This window comes from Rhamphochromis longiceps, linkage group LG23, assembly GCF_057381845.1.
Source record: "Rhamphochromis longiceps isolate RC_006_pf linkage group LG23, R_longiceps_female_GT1.1, whole genome shotgun sequence".
In the NCBI taxonomy this organism is placed as follows: domain Eukaryota; kingdom Metazoa; phylum Chordata; class Actinopteri; order Cichliformes; family Cichlidae; genus Rhamphochromis; species Rhamphochromis longiceps.
The window spans coordinates 36,024,823-36,045,978 of record NC_140578.1 but is presented as its reverse complement, the minus strand read 5'-3'; the positions used below and the strand labels follow the sequence as shown (position 1 = coordinate 36,045,978).

Sequence of the window (21,156 nt, the reverse complement as noted above, 5' to 3'; positions counted from 1 at the left end):
ATGCTGGCTAATAAACACTGTAAAATGTTATAATGTAGCTTCACTTAAAAAACTGTAAACTCAACTAAAGTCACTGCAACCTCAATGGAAAAGTTATGCTAAGTTTTTTATTTTGAGTGTGTGGTACATACAAAGAATGTGAACCTTACAGTATGTTAGTTTTGCAACATGGTTATATTGAATTTAGGCAGTGTCACTATGAATAAGCTGACTGGACAGGTCTCTTTTATTAGCGCCACCATGTCTAAACCATAGCAGATCCAACTAACATCTTGTAAACCTTCCATTTCCGTCACAAATCATCATGACTGATTTACATTTCAACTAAATTCAAAATCGAAATACAAAACAGCCGAGACAATGGACAAAACAATAATAAAGGAGGATATGAAGGTAAACACTAACAGCATTTGCACTTGACATGGCAGAAGAGTTCTTGAGACACTATTGATTGCAACAAATATCCATGTAATTAAGTAAACTTACACTACTGTAAATTCAGACAAAAACACTAGCATCATTTAGGTAAGGACACCGTAATTGACAGGAAACCTTGTACAGGGTGTACCCTTCCAGCTGAGATAGGCCCTGCAACCCTGAACCGGAAAGCATTTAGAAAAATGGATGGATGGAGGTTGTTTGTGTTTCTAGTGCAACAGACACATTTCTTCCAGTGTGCCTGTAGCTACATTGTTGCTTTTTCGCATGTTCAGCTCACCTGCTGTGCACTGACTGAAAGACCCTCATGGAAATGCTAGCCATTTACTTGACGTGCTATTGAACGCATCTCATTTTTCTCCATAAATAGTACCAAAATTACACAGTTCTCTCTGGGAAGCTTGCAGAAAACGATTAGGAAAATGATTCTGACTACTACAACAACAACAACAGGATATTAAGTGTTTAGTAAACACAATAAATAGAAAATGTTTTGCTCATTGTATAATGACCTGAATTAGTGATGTATAATGTTCAGAAAAAGAGTTCACAAGGCATGTATTTATCTGATACACACTATGTAGATTTATTGAACATGAAAAAATTAAATGCTAAAAAGACATATCTTTAAATATAAACCAACAGTAATTTTAGTATGTATGCCACAGTCAACACAGGCAGAATAAAATGTCTTTTCAATAATAGTAACTGGGAGCTACGAGCAGCTAATTAGTGCAAAATGTGAAAAGAGAGAGCATTAATCACATGTGCACGCCTCTCCCTGTGTCTGCAGATGAGCGTGTGGGCGTATAAATGTGTGTTTGACAAAGAGAGGGGTGGTGGAGTAAATACAGTGTGTGCACTGCAGGTACTTAAAGTGGCCAGCAGAGTGCAGAAGAGACAAAGTTATCGTTCGAGGCGCCAGGTTCAACGTCACCATTATTTTAAAACATGCCATGTCTCAGTCTTTTGTTAATATAAGTCGACTTTATTTTGTAATCCAAATGTGCTTTTTTGTTAAGATGAATAAAAAGATGTTTTGACGGTTTAGAAAGAGTCAAAATTAGCATTATAGTTGTCTCAAAATACAAGGCTTTGTCCAGAAATGTATACACTGCAGCGTTTTTGCAGAGTTTTGCTTTGTCTTTGGAAATTGTTCACAGAAAAGAGCGTGCTGAGTGAATCACTGAGTGGAACAAACTTTAATAAATTCAGTCGGTTGTCGTTTCCTCATGCAGAGAGACTGCAACCAAACCAGGACGATAACAAGGACTTGTTAACCTTTCAGAGATGTATGGTGACATTTAAAAGATACTTTTCAGTCTACACTGATCTTCTCCCTGGCAGCCACCGCTCACTTTGTCCTGATCACAATGAGTCCGAGGAATAGAAGTACTCTTATCACTGTAGGGATGAATTGAAAGAGAGAGAGAGAGAGTGCTGTAGGAAGATTTAAATTATTCCACTGCATCTGGCAGAGATGAATGTGGGCTGGTCATTTTTGGCAGTGTGAGAACTTCCTATAATGGTTGAAACTGACTGCACTAATTAGGCTTGCTGTGAGAAAACTTCACTTACACTTGAATATTTTGAATAAATGAAGCTGTCTCAACCAAGAGATCAAGTTTTTTTTTTTTATATAGCTAAGCAGAAAGTATCCAAACTGCAGGGCTTTAACGTCACAGTTCTGCTGCAGCGTGTTTAAATTGAAATCTCTTAAACACATTAAAATGAATATAATGTATAGACCTAGTCGTTGTGAAGTCATCCTTACCACAGTAATTAAATTAAATTCAGATTTATTTACATATGTTTTATACTAAAAGGTCAAATCTGTTAATGACAAGTTAGCCTCTCAGTAAGAAAAAAAACTGTCTTCACAGACTATTTTACATGAATGGGTCTTAGCATCAGGCTGTATCCAGAAAGACTAGACAGTCCTATTTTTATAAGCTGTGTAGCACGAACTCTTTGGAGCAGCCTTTTACATGTTCTCTTTCAGGCTTATCTATCTGTCTATCTGCCTCTGGGTTGTTTTTGAATAAATTATTGCCCAAACCATATTTTATGTCTGTGTTCAAATCCTCGTGAAACTGAACTATACAAGGTATCATCTTTAATGCTCTCTGCTGATAGGGTTAACTCACAAGCCCTCTTTCTGAAAGTGTAGTAGAAGTGAGTAGCGTATTTCTTGCTATTGCTGGTAGAACTGGAGTAATTGGCAGAGGTTTGTTGGCCTTTGCTAAACTTTACTTAAAAGTCCTTAGATTCAGTTACTGTAGCATGGCTAACTGATTGAGTGATGGAATATTTCTATTGAGATTGACCTAGAAATGATCCACCAGCCAACCACTGGAGAAACTACTGAAACTACTTTTGTCTTTTTACGAAATGCTGGTGGACATTTTAAGCCATTTGCAAGAAAATATACGTTTGGAAGGAGAGCTCTGATGACTTATTGGTCTTCAACAAACTTAATACTACACTGACCCATCACCCCACCTTGAACATATATTGTATGGTGAGACAATAACCTACCTGGGTAGTGTGCTAACTTGGCGATTATATATATATATATATATATATATATATATATATATATATATATATATATATGTAGTGATGAACGTGGACACAAATTCAGTAGCTGGAGTCATTAGGTGTTTTAGGTCTTTCAACTGCAAGTGCTCTGTTTAGCAGCCTTTGACCAGCTGAGGAGAACTGTTCTTTCACATGCCCCAGTAACAGGCTATAGGTTTGCACTGCCACCTCCATCAGCAGCACTCCTCCATCACCCTTTTTTCCTTTTTCTGGCTTCCTCCATCTGCTTCTCTCAGGGCACTGTCAGCTCCATCACAACTACTTGCTTAGACATTTAAGCGATAATAATGAGTCTTCAAGTAATCCAAATTGCTTCCCCAGGTCCACACACATATTCTAAGGCTTGGGCCTTTGCTTGGGGATTTGGGTGTTCTGACAAATCTAATTGTCTGTTTTGGTGGTGGAAGGTACTTGACAATGGTGTGGCTGAAGGACTCTTGATGGATATTACCTTTAGCACATGGCTGCTGCAGCAACAAAAATAGCCTTCCCTCACTGCTTTTGAATAGCTACTAGGATGTGCTCCAGTCTTCCTCTTTCTTAGCAGAAATGGCATTTTTCTTGGTCTTGTCTCAATAGAAGAGATTAGAGTACGTAGACTAGGAGGAACATTATGTACAGAGTGGATGATCAACTTAGTGTAGATGGATACAGCTTTTTTATTACTTTAATATCCATCTCTGATTACCACGTTGTCAACTGTTCAGTTTGCACATAGCAATCCAGCAACCCCTTACAACACACCTGGTCCATAGGGAATTCAGAGCTGAGCTGGAAAAGCTATCATGGACCTCATTAGAGCTTTGCAACAATGCTGGGACTGCACTTGACCCACCTACCCTCAACTCAGTGCCAGCCTGAGTGAATGTCAGGTAACTGGACTCCCTGTAACTTCAGCAGATATTTTCACCTCAACACACAAGAGAAGATGACTTTGATAAAACGCCTTAGCTGTTAGCTTAGAAGTTAGTACCAGCAACCTTTATGAGTTCACACAGTGATGCAGTTTTCATCTACTTGGCATATCTAAAAGGAAATCTTAGATTAAGTAACTACAAAATACATATACACATTTTGAAAGATAAATTGTAGTTCATGAAACCATGCTTGCTTAGCATGTTGCTAAAATGCAATCTAACCCTGCCCCTAAGACCATGTCCACACTAATACGTTTTCGTTTGAAAACACATCTTTTTCTCTCCGTTTTGGCCTTCTGTCCACACTCAGACGGTGTTTTTGGTCAAGGAAAACTGAGCTTTTTGAAAACGCTCTCCAAAGCAGATACATTTGAAAACGCAGTTTTCACGTCGCAGTGTGGACAGCGAACCCGGAGCCTTTTTGAAAACGATGACATATTTTAGTCATGTGTTGCAGTCATGTGACCAACTAAACTAAGATAGAGGAGGGCATTATACAGCAGTTGTTTTTTTCCTCTCAATTTTAATAGCCCTATTGAAGATTAATATCAGTTTGTACATGCTCCAGATAGCTTTTCGTCAAATTCTTTAACTCTCACTCGCTTTTGCAATTTTGTACTTTCGTGTTACTGGCATCAACAACTCCACCTCACTCGGTGCTTTTCCTCGACATTTTTCCGCGACGTTCCAAAGAGCCGGAAAGTAAATAATGACGCAGGTCAAATTGTCTTACTTTTCACCCATGTGAAATACAGGAACGTAAGCGTTTTGATCATTTCAGTGTGGATGAAAAACTGTTCGGAAATGCTTGAAAATGATAGTGAGGACGCGGAGTGTTTTTAGACGAAAACGCCATTTTCAAATGTATCCGGATTAGTGTAGATGTAGCCTAAGTGATTTACCTGTGACTTGGTGGATGTTAAGAGGTTAATTCCTCCAATTCTTTTGATAATTTTGGTAAAGTCAGGTTAAAATTTATTTCCTTTTCACATTATACATGAAGTAGTTATTTGATGGATGATATAAAAATGTTGATTGTAGCAGTTTAACAACTGGAAACAATCAAATGACTTCAAACCAAATTACAAACATGATCAGTCTGTGCTCATACAGTTTAAAAAAGACAGATAACATGATAAAACATTTAGCTTTGTGACAATAGCTCTTTCTCAGTTACATCACATTTATTTAAATCATTCCTCAAAGACAGCTGCTGCAGTGCTTGTATGTCTTATTTTCTAACATATTATGTTTGATTTAATTAGCAGAACAAGTTCTGATGCACAGCTGCAGTCATGTTGAATTAAATCTAGCATTAATCAGAATTATATCATTTTCACTGATGCAAAGCTATGCTGTGCAAAACCCTGCTCTCTCTTTTTTCACAAAGCCAAACCAGACTTATGATCGTCATAGTCATAACAAGTCAGTATTCTCTTTAATCTGTCTCTAAAGAGACTTTTTTTTTTGTAATACTTTTTTGCAGTGAGCAGATGTGATTGGAGATATGACTGAGGTTTTTTCTGGGTCATATATATTAGGATGTTCTTCTTTATAGTATTGATTGTTTAGGGAACAACCCTTTAAATGTTTAATGATCTGGAGATATGTATTACGCGCTTTAAGAAAAGGTTGGGGTTTTTTTTATCAAATAGAACATAGGAAGGATGAGCCATTATAATACTGTATTGCATAGTACATCCTGGCCGGTTTGTCCTGACCAGACATAAAAGAGAAGGTAAGATGCATGGAAGAGAAGATATAATGAGCAACAGAAGAGAATTAAGACGACTAAAAGAAGAGAGCGAGACAGAGGGCAAGAACGGGAGACAGAGAAGTAGGCTAATACATTTCTGCTGCTGTTGTGTATCATTGAGCTCATAAAACAGAAAGGCATCATCAAAAAGCACATAGAAGAGTCAATGTATTCCCCCTAGTCTCCAAGAAAGTCTTTTGATGCTGAAACAGACTTTCTTTCTCTCTCCATCCATCCTTTCTCCCTCCTACTCTCTCCCACGCTCCCTCCATCGCTCACCATGCTGCTGATGAATTAAAAGAAAGTATGTCAGTTGGCAGGCAGGGAGGGGAGACGAGAAAGAAGACATCAGAAAGAATTCATTCATTGAGTTAGTTTTTCCAACATAAACACAGGGTCTGACTGCTCAGTGCCTCACAAGTTTTTAAGGTCTGAAGGGAGTTATTTGGGTCAGCTGTCAGGGCTAAGAACTCACCTGAATCTGTACACTTTGCACTTTCCGTTTGGGCTGACACAAATGTATCAGGATATTTCATTTTTACATCGGAACAACTTGGCCTCCGTTCATGGCCTGGCTCGTTTTTAGCAAACAGCTGAAAACGCATCTACTGGAAGCAGAAAGGTCTAGCTGTTGCTATGTGACTGCTGAAGGCTTGTACAAGAGTACAATGCAGCATTGCTAAATGTTGAAATGTCTTTGTGAGTGCAACAGCACAACAAGCTCTTATTAAAATATGTGTGAATGTGTGTGTGAATGGGTGGATGACTGGATATGTAAAGCGCTTTGGGGTCCTTAGGGACTAGTAAAGCGCTATATAAATACAGGCCATTTACCATTTACCATTTAAAATACCAGGTTTAAAAATTCATTAAATTTTTGAATAGTGAAAATTAGGTAATGGTAGCTTCCCAAACAGCCTGCTCAAAGTCTGAATAAAATAACTTCTACATGTTTTAAAGCAACTTTTTTCTTAGCTGCACATTGATGAAAGTTAGGGTTAAACTCATTTAAAACCTTTTATGGAATTTTTCCCAATTTGACATACTTAAAACAGAAGAAATATAATGCAAAAATGTTCCTAAGAGAGTTGATCTGAAAGAAATAAATACATTCTACAAGTATACCTATTTAGCATGTGGCTAAAATGCTACCTACCCTTTACCCTTCAAATATTTTCATATGGAGGAAAAAAAACAGCATTAAAAAAAAGTAAGTAAAACCAAATCACCATTCAGAGAAAAGTGAGCCATGCCAAATGCTAATTAGCCGAATCAGGAGAGTAACAATAACTGTGATCTAACTTTATCTGACGCTAGTGGAGATTAATGTGGTAAAGCTCCTTTAAATCTCATATACAGTGTCTATTAAAGATTTATTCATGCAATAAACTTTTTTGTTTGGTTGGTTCCTTAATGGAAAAAGCCCACAGCATCTGTTCTTGTTGTCAATACCAACCGATGTCTATGATCCAGAGTAGGACCGGGCGATATGACCCAAAATTCATATCTCGATATTCTTTAGCTAGATGGCAATATACGATATATATCTCGATATTTTTTAAAGTCATAAAGTAAGAACAAAAAGAGAGTTCTTAGTCAAAGCTGTGTCCCAAATCTCACACAGGCACTTTTACTAACATAAAGTGTGGATGTACAAGAAAAAATTACTCAGAAATAAATTATTAGCATTTATTAAATAATAATGCTCCATGAATAAAACAAAACAATGTTGTTTTTGTGCATAACAAAAAGCTCACAATTGTGCAGTCAAAATGTAAACTAAAAGACGCTGAGCATCTGCTCTGTTCCCAAGTTCTACTCTGTGGAGTTCCCCAAGGTTCCATCTTGGGACCCCCTCTGTTTAACATTTACATGCTCCCACTGGCACAGATTATAAAGAACAACAAAATAAACTATCACAGCTATGCAGATGACACACAAATATATATCACAATGTCACCAGGAGACCAAGGCCCTGTACAGGCTCTTGGTAAATGCATTGAGGAAATCAATGACTGGTTGTGCCAAAATTTTCTCCAGCTAAACAAAAACAAAACTGAGGTAATAGTCTTTGGTGCCAAAGAAAAACGATTACAGATCACCAGAGAACTTCAATCTATACACCTAAAAACCACAGACCAGGCGAGAAATTTGGGTGTAGTGATGGATGCAGACCTAAACTTAGAAAAACACATTAAGACAATAACAAAATCAGCTTACTATCACCTCAAAAATATTTCGAGGATAAAAGATCTGATGTCTCAACAGGACCTGGAAAAACTAGTCCATGCATTCATCTTTAGTAGGCTTGATTACTGTAACAGCATCTTTACAGGTCTACCTAAAAAATCAGTCAGACAACTACAGCTCATTCAGAACTCTGCTGCTCGAGTCCTCACTAAGACCAAAAAAGTGGACCACATCAGTCCAGCTCTGAGGTCCTTACACTGGCTGCCTGTCCGTCAGAGGATAGACTTTAAAGTTCTGATGCTGGCCTATAAAGCTCTGAATGGTTTAGGACCAAAATACATCAGTGACCTCCTGACCCAGTATGAACCTTCCAGATCCCTCAGGTCATCTGGATCCGGTCTTTTATCAGTTCCCAGAGTCAGAACCAGACACGGAGAAGCTGCATTCAGCTTTTATGCTCCTTATATCTGGAACAAACTCCCAGAAAGCCTCAGATCAGCTGAAACACTCAGTTTATTTAAATCCAGGTTGAAGACTCACCTGTTCTCAGCTGCATTTGAATAAAGCACCAAATCCACACTTTTAAGCTTAAACTTCAAAACTTACATTTTAACTACTGATTTTATCTACTGTTCTGATTTTATCTGTTTTGATTTTACATACTGTTTTGTTTGTTTGTTTGTTTGTTATTTAGTTAGTTAGTTTGTTTGTTTGCTTGCTTGTTTTAATCAATTTTAAATCATGCTTTTTATTTGTTTTTGTTTCTAATGTCTCTGTAAAGCACTTTGAACCACCTTGTTGTTGAATTGTGCTATACAAATAAACTTGCCTTGCCTTGCCTCTGTGACTGACAGCCTGGAGTTTGAAATCCTCTTTGTAACCATGTCTCTTAACAGGTGCCATTTGTGGTCCTTATATGCACACAGTACAGTAATATTACCTTGAAGCAGAGCACGTGGCTCCTCGGTAGCCGTGATGCTCCAACAATCCATCAAGCAGTGCAGCTTCGTAGCTTACCAAAGTCGTACCAAAACATTTTTTGAAAGGTTTCTGAGCGCTGTGTACCACATAAAATCAGTTTGCGGTCAGTAAGTACAACCTGAATTCATACATAAGACACACTGTCGATTTTTGAGAAAATGATAGGATTTTAGGCATCAATGCGTTAGCGCGGTTAGCTCATTAATGCATTGATGCCGTCCAGCCCCATGCACGGGGTGATCCGCGGTAACTCGTTAACAGAGATTTGCCCCGTTAATGCAGTTATGGCGTTAACGTCACGCTGACAGCACTAAAATAGTAATCTTCAAATGTTTTCTTTTTACCGACCAGCTCCTCTTTGATAGCTGCCGTGTCCATCTTGTTGTTGCCTGCAGGTGAAGCGATGGGGGAGTTGTGTTCAGTGAAGGAGAGAGGCGAGGCAGCGTAGAGACAAAAGTGTACTAAAGAGAGGCAAACTTGCAGCTCCACAAGTATAGTTATAACTAGAGATGGACCGATCCAATATTACGTATCGGTATCGGTCCGATACTGACCTAAATTACTGGATCGGATATCGGAGAAAAATAAAAAATGTAATCCGATCCATTAAATATCACGAAAGCACCTCACAAAACTTGCAACACGCTGTAACTCGCCTCAGAACGTTAGCACGTCGGAGCAGTATGCATCACGTGATAGAGCGGCTGTGGCATGCGGGACCTGTGGTGGTCTGGATAGCATTTGGAGCTTCACTAGCAACCCGGCATTTCATCTCCGACAAAGTTATCCCGAGAGAAGTAAAGCAAGTGTGTAAGTCCATCTCTGAATGTTTGTAAAGCATTCCTGCTTTAAGCTTAACAAACGATATATAGAGCGACTGCCTCTTCTTGCTGCTACTTCAATCATGAAACTGCTTAATGATCAGCTGATCTTCTGTCGCGAGTTCGTCTCTCTTGTTTGTTTTTGGCCCACTTTGCACCAGAAAGAGGAAACCAGCGGCTGAACAACAGCAGCACGTTTAAGCTTGATAAGCTGTTGTTAGAATTTATTTTATATTACTTTCTACTCGAGGATCTTTTTCTACGTAGCTGACGGCTGGTAACTGTGCAGGGGCGGATCTAGCAAAGTTTAGCCAGGGGGGCCGATAGGGCATGAACAGGGAAAAGGGGGCACAAAGACATACTTTTCTTTCTTATTCTCATTTAAAATGTCTAGCTTTTAATAAATAATTATCTGACACCCAAAGTTTTAATTTGATGTAAAATGAATAGAAGTCAATTACTGTATATAGTAACTATTAAGTCTAATATATATACCCTAGTAAGCTATAGTACTTTTTCCTTTGGGAAGGTACCATCTGTGCAGTCTGCAATTTTGTTGAAAAAAGATGTTGAATCTATTTAATATTTCTTGAAAAATAATTGATTTCTGTGCATTTTTTTTCACACTGCATCAAATTAAGGTTGATTACGTCGATTAAGCATCATGAGGTGGCGCGTGAGGGGTGGTTCCCTATTTTTTATTTATTTATTTTTGTTGTTGCTGGGAGTTGGAACCCTATTAGTTAGGTTGCTTAATATTTATGCTAAGTACTCTTTAAAATACCAGAATAGGGAGGATGGTGTAGGTTTAAGTTTATTAGATTGTTCAGTATTGCTGAACTATGAAATTTTTTTTTTTTGCATACAGGTATAACAGAATAGCTTTAGTGTAGTTGTTGTTTTAAACTTGAGTATGAACTTATACAAAATGCAGCAAGATATTTAAAAAAACAGTTTTGTTGATTAAAAAACACTATATCGGATTCATATCGGTATCGGCAGATATCCAAATTTATGATATCGGTATCGGACATAAAGAAGTGGTATCGTGCCATCTCTAGTTATAACGTACCATAGACTATATCGATATAAACGATATTGTCACATCTCATATCTCGTATAAAAATATATCGATATATTTAAAAACTCGACATATCGCCGAGTCCTAATCCAGAGTGCATCTTAACTCAACACCACAGGCATTTCTGATTATTGATTATTACATTCTGATTATTGATTATTACATTCTGGAAGTGGCATAAATATAAGTGCTATTAACCCAATAAATCAAGAAAAATTAGCTTTACGTTTTTGGTGAAAAATACACAAATTTGTTCATGACAATTTAAGCAAGTAACACACTTTTGAATAAATTTCTAATAAACAAAGTGTGTGAAACTCAAGTTGGACTTGGACTTCTATTTTTTTTTTTTTAAAAAAATGGTCAATTCCTATATTACTGGGCTTTATGCAGAGCCCTTAAAAAAGTGGGTAGTCACTATGGCACTCTATATACAGTAGCTGCAGTATATCAATTAGGGAGCAATTGATTGCTAATCAAAATAAACTTAATAAATGTATTTCTTTAGCATCATCATTCGGTCAAAATTTTAAAATTACCCAATAATTAGATTTCCAATTATTGACAAGCCAGAATGCTTATGCATTGAACTATAGTGTTAAGTATGGTAAGCTGTATCTACTTAAAAATATGATATATCTCCAAGCACGGTAAGTATGCTGTGGCATCACATCTTGTTTTTTTTTACATAACTAGCACATTTCTTTCCTGCATTATTTTTTAGTACATGCTTCTTTTGTTGTATAATTTGGTGCTGTTGCAACCCCATTTCCCCACTGGGGTTATAAAACTTGTATCTTCTGTCTAATTCTTGACAAGGAAAAAAAAAGTAATTAAATATTCATATTCTTTTCACTGCATTTATGAAAGTAATAAGTCTCTCAGTGCAGAGCTTCAGAGCAGCTCACACATAAATCTTTGCTTCAGGTCATACCCCATCCCCACCTGAAAATCAGCAAACCTTTGGAGACTTATTGCCTAAATGAAGGACTTAAGTTCCACAAGAGTTTGACAACATTCAACAACACATGCCCTGAAAACCTGGACTACATTGTTCAGCAAGGGATCCAGATCCTTTTTTGTTCCCATTTGATGAAGTTTAATGGTCCTATTAGTCATTTTTTTCACATTTGAACTGCTTCTTTATTTATTTCTGAAGTATCCGGTCAATAAGATCAGAGTGAGTGATAGCAGAAGGGAGAACGGATGATGCCTCTGTTTTCTTTTGTTCCGATAACCTTTAGTTGACTTTTGCTTGATGGCCCTCTAGAGTGCTTTTTATTAGCAATTTTGGCATCTTGTTTGCCCGAGGTCATCTATCACAATATCCCTGTCAGATTCCAGAGTAAGAACAGCAATCCCTGATCTGTTTGGATGCTTTTAGAAAAAAAAAAAACCATAGGGCTGTGAAAGAATCTGACAAAGTTGAAGAGTAAAAAGTTTATTTTTGTCCTTTCAAAACTGAGTGCAGGGATGACCTGGGGGCCTGATATGCTAGAAACAATTTCACAAGAGGAGAAGACTCTTACAAATCTCAACTTCAGTTTCTTTGAGGCAAGGCAAGACCTGCACCACTGCGAGTAGGAAGTTAGCCAGGTAGTCACATCTGGATAAACAAATCGACTGGATTTGCTATTTATACCTACCAACGCTTCCAAAACCCTGCTGCAACACATAGTTGGAAGCTTGTTCAAAAGGCCAGCTCTCTTTGAGGAAAAATATATGTATTGCTATCAACAAGCAGTCCCACTCACATGCCTCCCACAAACTGCTGAACAGTAATTTCTTTTATGATAAACTGCAGTATATCTTGGGGTCAGAACCCTTATATATATTATAAAGACACCAGAGGAAAAAGAAAAATTCTAATTTCTCACACATACCCCAAGGGACTTATACTGTAGAGCGTTTGGAGCAAAGAAAGCCAACCTCAGCTTTTTCTCAAGTTATTGTACGTTATGATATAGCCAATGTGTATTTTCTTTACCTGAGACAAAAGGAAGGTCTTATCCAATATACTAAAGAGGCCTAAAGTCCTCTCGGTCCTGATTTCCTCATGTGTATATGCTTTGATTTCAGTTTTGCATTTGAGTCCTGCATATTAAGGTCCTATCCTGCCTTGACTCACACAGCATTTTATGACACTTTAGTTATCATTAATCTCTAGCTCTTGTCCACAGTTTGTCTTTGGCCTGTCTCCCTCCTCTCACCTCCAACCAGTCGCAGCAGATGGCCGCCACTCCATGAGCCTGTTTCTGCCAGTTATTCCTTCCTGTTAAAATGGAGTTTTTCCTTCTCACTGTTGCCAAGTGCTTGATCATCAGGGGTCATCTGATTGTTGGGGTTTTCTCCCCATTATTTTAGAGTCTTCACCTTACAGTACAAGTGTCTTGAAGGGACTGCTGTTGCAGTTTGGTGCTATGAATCGAATCAACCCAATTCTTTATGAATAATAACTAAAGATTTAGACATTCACTTCTTTAATTATGAGACTTTACTGTTATCATACTTGAAACCGAGTTTTTTGGGTTTTCACAATCAAACTGCTGCAGTCACACTGACTTGATTAGAGTCTCCAGCTACATTTCATAGTATTAGCACAATAACTGAACTATTATGTCCATTAACCTTCACCTCTCCAGGTCAGAAATTGCTGGAAGGGGGCATGATTTCCTCTCTAATTAACTGCAAGTCCTGCTTAAACACTATTCCAGCACACTTGCATCACTGCTTCTCCCTTAATCTTTACCTTATTGTATACAAAAGCTCCTTAAGGAGACTGCTGTTGGAATATAAATGAAAGTCAATTCAGTTCAATTGAACACATCCTGCAACACTGAGAACATTTTTATTTTGCCGCAGACAGAAATGTTAGGGCATACAAACATATTATATTCAGATATAACTACAAGCACCTAGGGAAAACCCGTTCTCCTTGACGACAGCTAACATCCATGCCTATTTTTAGCTTCCAATTTTAGTTGAACAAAATAATTAAATTGAGAAGACTTCCCCATCTGTTTTCTCAGAAATATTGGTGCAGTGCCATTTTAAAAAAGTTTTGCATCCCTAAAATTTGGCATGTTTTCACATTACCTCATTCAACAAACTTTAGAACTATGTATGCATAAACAGTAGTGGGCCATGGAAACTGGAATCCAGCTTTGTGTTTTCCTGCTCTTCCTTTGAGCTGCCTGTTCCATAGGTATTAGACTTAAGTCAGTGAAAAATGATTCACTGCTTAGTTAAGGGTAAGCACATAACAGTATGTCTCAGAGGTATCTTTTTACAACTTGCTCCAAAGAAACTATATTATGAAATAGATAATAATAATAATAATGGATACTTTATTGATCCCCATGGGGAAATTACTTGTTTTTCTCTGCATTTGACCCATTCACTCAGTGAAGCAGTGGGCAGCCCACTAAGCAGGCGCCTGGGGAGCAGTGTGTAGGGACGGTACCTTGCTCAGGGGTACCTCAGGGTAGCTGTTAAGTGGATTCGAACCGCCGACCTTCCGATCATGGGGCGACCACTTTACCTACTGAGCTATCCCTGCCCCTTAGATAGACTAACCCTTAGATAGACTAACCCTTGATGAGTTACATTGCTCAGATTACCTTTAAACACCCAGATGGCACATAAAAGTTATTTAAATGCAATGTATTATTTATACATGGTGTTCAACCTAGGTTTATTGTCTTTGAAGAAATGTTGTGCCAGCAGGTCTGTCTGAGCTGTGATCAAGTTTTGAGAGCCTTTGGAGCATTAAGATTTGATGCTGAATCTATGCCAGAAAAACTTAAACTCGGACTGACAGTACAAGTTTGTCTTTCAGCATTATAAGAAAACATGCAATCTGTGCTTTGAACACTCTGACCTGCAGGAATAACAACTTAATTTAGCTTGGAGAGAACCTTATTTTAGCATTTTTAAGGTAGCTAGCTAATCTACTAAAGATGCTACTATACACTTCAAGTCTGCTTGCCAATTCTTCCTATATCCAGGAACCTACGGTACTCTTGTAGATTATCACTCTGGCATGCATTCAGCAAGTTCATTTGACCATATGATGTATCCTAGTGTAAGTGGTCAATTACAATATAGATTTGAACTGAAAATGGAAAAAGACAGGAAACAAGTACCTTGTTGGAGCAAAATTGTCTGCTTCAAAACGAGATGTCATCCCCACCAATCTCTGGACTTGTTTCACTAGTTTCCCAAGTTTCTGTAAGGATTTCCCTAACTTTAGGAAGGTGCATTTTCTTGCTGTATGATGTATACAATACCAAGTACACAAGTACAATGTATATCATTTATTTGATGTTTTAACATGGAAATCTACCGAAAAAGGAAGAGAAACATACAGAGATATACAGTATAAATCTAAGCCTAAATACATTTTGTGGCAGCACAGAACATTTCACATTCCATTATGGGACCAAGGCCATACAACACCTGAAGTATTCAATGACTTTTTTTATTTTTTTATTTTATTTTTTAATATTTATTTATTTATTAGATGTAGGCTCACACGGCATTGTGTCATTTCTAAAATGAGCAGCTGACAGCTCTTATAAATGAGTTTGCAATAAATCTTTTTTTTCTTTTTAATTCTCCAAAGTTACAAATTGTAGTTGCATGCATGATAAACAGGTATCTAGAGTTTATAACACTTGCCTTCTTTTACTCGTAAACTGCGCTTTGTAGTTCAGTAATTTAAAAAAAAAAATGATTCACACATTGACCAGTTGTAATGCCAGCACATCATCCAAAAGTAATTCAAAGCAAACCAGTTAGCTAGGAAGATCTTTTTAGACACGTGTTGTAAAAGGTTTTTTCTTTAGCTTCCATGTTCAGTCTTATTTACACTAGACTGAAGCTTCATCAACACAAAGCAGTTTGAATCTTCTTTGGACAGACTTATTTCATTACTTTTTTGCATTCATGCAAGATATTCCCAAACAATGCTCTGTGACCAAGACCAAAGTCAAAGACATTTTCTTTTACTGTGTGTTCATTGCAAAACAACATGTAGCGCAATTACATACAAAGTCTAGTCGATGACGATGTGGAGACAAATTTGTCTCTGAGTGAAATAAAATTGTTTCCACATTACTGGAAATCACTTGATGATTGAGCAATATTTTCTAGATTTCCAAAAATATTTTGTAGTCTCCATTTGTGCTGGTAACACACCGTTGGGTAAAGTTTTTTTGGAAAGATTTCGCCTTCAAGGGGATGACATGTCCAATACCAGATGAACTACTTCACAGAGTTACCGTAGAACTTCTAATATATTTAAAAGCTTTTGCTAGCTGGAATTATATTACGATCAGGTAATGGTCCAGAATGAACAGGGCCCAAAAGTGCAAATTTTGTTTGTTCTTTTTGACTGGCTTATGACAAAAACATAATATTTCCATTTTTTATTTTTTTCACAGATTTCAGCAAAATATTACAGATACTGTATTTGCAAAATGTAATAAATAAATATCTGGGTTTATTTCTCTTGAAGCATAAGCATATGCAACTATTAAAACCATTTAGCGCCATTAGTTACAATTCCTATTGGAGACCATATTACACACACCCTCTGTTGTGCTTCTGACTGGACTGCTGATAATTTTAGTATAATACCATTATTATTGTTGTTATTATTATAATGTGAAGCAGAATGTCTGTTTCAGGTCATCTCTGGGGCAACTTTGTAGGGCTAGATGCTTGTTAGGTTGCATAAAAGCGTACATTTTTCTTAACTTTATGCCTAAGCAGACTTATGTATTATTTCGCTGCCATTTCTTTCTTGTACCCTGATCTTATTTGCCTCCAGGCCTGTATACACAGCAGAAAATGTGATTTGGGGTCACAAGAGCTCTATATTAATCAGTACTGAGGTCAATCCTTTTTCCAGTAAGCAAACTGAAATTGTGCAGAAACAATCCAAGTACAATACATTCAGTTCTTAGTCATATATCAACCTGTACAAAGAAAACTTGACTGATTGTATTCTGTCAACAAACTCAGTTATCAATAACCTTTTTTTTTCTCTACATGTATTCTTGTACATGCACAAATAGTGGATGTATTCCATGTATCTGCAATTGATCAAGAATGCTTCAAATGTACATCCTCAAGTTATAACTGGTTGATGGCTCTGCGACCTTAGGTGGAATGGCACACAGTTTGTCAAAAGAGTCTGACAGTAGAGCTATTTTTAATCCAGAAAACTATTATATGTTGACATTTGTCCATAGTTGAGCAAGCAGCAAGAAAACAAATAATCTACCAATGCCATTCCTTTCAGTGGCTCCATATCCACTTTCCATCACACATGCACATGCACACACTAGTAAAGCACCATCTTTTTACTTTCTCACTCTATTCTATTTGTCACTCACAATGTAGGAATGGGTGTTACATTCTGATGGAAAAATTATGATCATGGCTCATTATCCTCTCCCTGAAGAATGGATCTGATACATTCAATACTAGTATGTGCTTTTGTTTACACGACAGATCAGTTATCTTGGTCCATCTTCGGGCTCTATGGAATCCATTTGCATCACTCAGTACAGCTGAACATACATACAGTGTCTTGAGTGGAGTTATTGGGTAGGAATGTCTTCAGAGTGCCCCACAAATGCTCAAAACTAAACGGATGCGTGAAACAGATCTGTTAGTTTAATTCTTTCTACTAAATTATGTTAATTGCCAGTATGACAATCACAAAAAGATCATTTTCATTTTGGGGTTGTACACGCAGGGATATATGAGATGTGAACAAAAACTTCTGGGAACAGGCTCCCGAAGAAAATCAAAATCCATAATTTGGCTGAGCTACTGTTCAAGGTCATTTTCACAGCACATCTTAAACGTACGTGTGTGTGTATATATATATATATATATATATATATATATATATATATATATATATATATATATATATATATATCAAAGGACTAAAACATGGCACCATGGATGATCATTTTTGTCACCACTGGTTATGGGTGTCAAATATGGAGCTTTAATGTTAATGTTTTAGCGGTTGCCATGTTTGTTTCTGGAGCCAGAAATGAATGAATAAAAAGATGGAGTCCTAAGTTAGCAGCTAATGACAGCTAGCTGGTTGTGTTCATAAATTATATTGGTTGAACTACTTGAAAGGTCTCTACCTCACAGCAAAGCATCAGATAACCAATTAAAATGCCTCAAAGAGGCACCATGAAGAAACCTACAGTGAAGCAGTCCAATTTAACGACTGAAAGAAGTAGATGAGGCCCCACAGAGTCCAATCACAAGAACTGACAGACAATGTGATCATTGGTTTGAGCCCAAAACAATTATCCAGGTAGGTGAATTATAAGAAAATTAGCCCCATTTAGTGTTGCTGATGAAGTGGCAAACTATTCATAGAGACCAAAAGACTTTTTTGTACTGCCGATTTGTGGTTTTTAATTTATTAAAGTTGGGCAATTTATTTAGGGGTGGCTGTAGAGTAGGCCTTCCACTAACTCACAATTTAGGTTGGTGGTTATATCCCTGGCTGCATTAACACAGTAGTTCAGAATAGACTCATTCCTGCCGCTTGCATCCACAGCTTGTGATCACAAGTGAGGGTAGGGACATAGATCAACTGGCGAACTGCTCCAGTGCGAGCACGAGATCCCCACCTCATAGAACCAACAGAACCACATCATCTGCAAAAAGCAGTGATGAGATTCTGAGGGCACCAAAGTGGAAGCTTTCTGCCACCTGGCTATGCCTAGAAATTCTGTCCTTAGGTGTACACTACGTACAATTGCCTGTACCATGACTGAGCGTGATTGTTGTCTTACACAACTGGTGACATACTGTCATCTCACATGCCTTGTAGATTTGTTAATTACCCAACACAGTGATTTTCATCGAAACACTTATTGTGGAGTAAGTATTGGAATTGTCATCACTGGTGACAGGGTTACTGTCATACATTTTGTTGGAATTCACTGGTTTTTGCAACAGGAATTTGTCCAGGGATCAGCCAGTCAATGCAGACCTCTATGGTAATGTCTTGAGGGATCAATGCAGAACATTTAGCACGGAACTACAAAAACTGTGGTGTGTCAGCACTAAGTGCATTCAAAATGCATGTTTTCTTGACAACATCAACACAAATCTGTTTGCTAGATTTGCTTCATCCAGATTATGTAAAAGAAAATCAATCTGAAATGTTGAGATACTTGAGTGGATCCAGTGAGCAATAGAGAAACACAGGACTTCTGTTAAGTGACCTTAAAATGCACTGTTAACAGTGAATGGTACGTGAGAAGATAACCTTGAACTAAAGTCTACTGAGCCAAATTTTAAATTTTCAGAGGCCCATCCCTGGAACTTTTTGATCCCACCTCTCATAGCTATATATAGATATATATATACATGTATATATACATATACACATTTATATATATACACACCTATGAACTTATGTACAAAAAATGGGTCTTTTATTCTATTACCACAACGGAGATGGCGCAAAAGAAAACAAGAATAGATTAGGAACTCAAATGAAGACCTCAAGACGCAGAGTACAAAAATATCATAATATTTCATGAGATAAGTAATAACTGTATTGCCCAAAAGGCCCTTGGCAGTTTTCTTAAACAGTTTTTCTAGAATGTTGGAGAAATTTAAGTGCAATTCTGTCATGCTATCACTTGAAAAGTGTTGTTGGTTGAAGGTAGAAGAGGAAAGAAATGGCAGTTGTCATAGTTGTGCTTATTATTTTCTATTCCCCTTATCAAATGACCAAAAAAGTTATTTCAGCGACATTTTTTTTGTTTGGTTTTTAAGAAAAAGACACCCAAAAAATTCAGAACCTGAGTCATAATCATTCTGAACAGAGGACAAAAACCTCCGCTTCAAACTCCTAACCTCCAGCTGGTCATCGGTGGTCAGTCTAGGGTCAGTTCTAGGGTTCTGTTTAATTAACATAGGAAACGGGCACATTTGAAGAAACTATGTTACCTTTCAAATGAAGTACATTCATTTTGGCCGTACAGTTTTTTTTCTGGATGTTCCAAGTAGGTGATAAAGTCTTTAAAAAAGGGTAGATGTTAGCCTAAACCTACCCCTAAATGGGTTGCCAGTGACCTGGGGGATGTTAAGAGTTTGAAGATATTGTGTTTGGGTAAAGGTTTACCAGTTCAATGCATGATAAATTGTATTTAGTAGGAAGTATATTATTAATGCTATAAACAAACACACATTGGTTTGTTGCTGTGAAGTTGTGCTATTACCAAAGGCAAAAAGTACTCATTTTTTTTTCTTCTACGGCTGATCATTACATGCATTAATAGTGCATAGGGTAAATGATTTCTAGGAGTTGCCTGCACTTATCTGATCACCTGTGTAGTATAAAGATTTCTTACTTTTTTGATTAGAAAAATCTTTAACTTAACTGGTTCTTGTTTCTTTTTCTTTTTTGCAAATACTGTAATATTTATTCAATTGCTGGCTTTGTATCTTGCTATTTACACATTACTGAGAGGGCAAATGTGTTGGGAAATGACCGTCACAAATCCCAATTACAGTACATACTTTCAAAAATAAAAAGAACTCGGTACTAAGGGTTCAAACACTGCAAATATAAAAACAACTTAAATGAGAACTTGGTCCAAAACTCGGTAGTCTTTTCTCAGTCTCTTTTTCACTTTTGTCTTATTGTGTTACAGTCTTCAACGTGGCAGATTCCATCATGTATAAAAGCAACAGAGAAAAGGAAGAAAAACAAATGAAATGAAAAAAGTCACAAAAAAAAAACAACAACAAAAAAACAAACCAGAATAAAACACCTCAACAAAACAGTCCAATCAGACATAGTAGAGCCAGTAGATGAGGTTGAAGATTGAGAACACGGAAGGGAAAATGATCCGTGACCAGCGATCAATGGCATTTACATCCGTCAGGTCGGGGATTTTGATTTTTAACTGCGAGGACCGCCTCCGCAGGCGGTTGCGTTTCATCTGAGCGGAGCGGTCCAGGGAGTGACGGCTAGCAGAACATGGACCGACTCCGCCACTCTGCTTGCGATACTGGATGTGCGATGAGGCAGTGCTGTCCAGCTGCACCATGGACTGAGAGTTCCTAATGTCTGCCACGCTGGTGGTGATCTCACTTCCTGCCACTTCATTATGGATTTCCAGGGTGGTCAGCAGAATGTTCCCATGACCATGTGGCTCTGCCTGAATGGAGAAAGAAAACAGTTATGAATATCAGCACTTTAGGAACCTTCCCTCCAAGACCAAGAATTGAAGGAATCCTGAAAGAAAGATTTTCATGGCTGTCTGGGGTTTAAAGTCCGTACCACCCGAACCCTAGCTCCATTTGTTG

The 21,156-nt window shown here is 37.5% G+C and overlaps 1 protein-coding gene across 4 annotated transcripts in view; it reads right to left on the bottom strand.

The window, feature by feature from the left end:
* Positions 1-15,116: 15,116 nt before the first annotated feature.
* The window catches only part of LOC146642497 (gamma-aminobutyric acid receptor subunit beta-3-like), a 99,898-nt gene continuing 93,858 nt past the window's right edge, over positions 15,117-21,156 (bottom strand). For 2 of the 4 annotated variants that reach the window (XM_085399592.1, XM_085399593.1), the window contains one exon: positions 15,117-21,002. In XM_085399592.1, the coding sequence (XP_085255718.1) occupies positions 20,637-21,002 (366 nt within the window). In that variant the 3' untranslated portion in view covers positions 15,117-20,636. Of the gene's footprint in view, positions 21,009-21,156 lie in introns of all 4 variants that reach the window. The other 2 variants (XM_085399590.1, XM_085399591.1) reach the window with 1 other exon arrangement.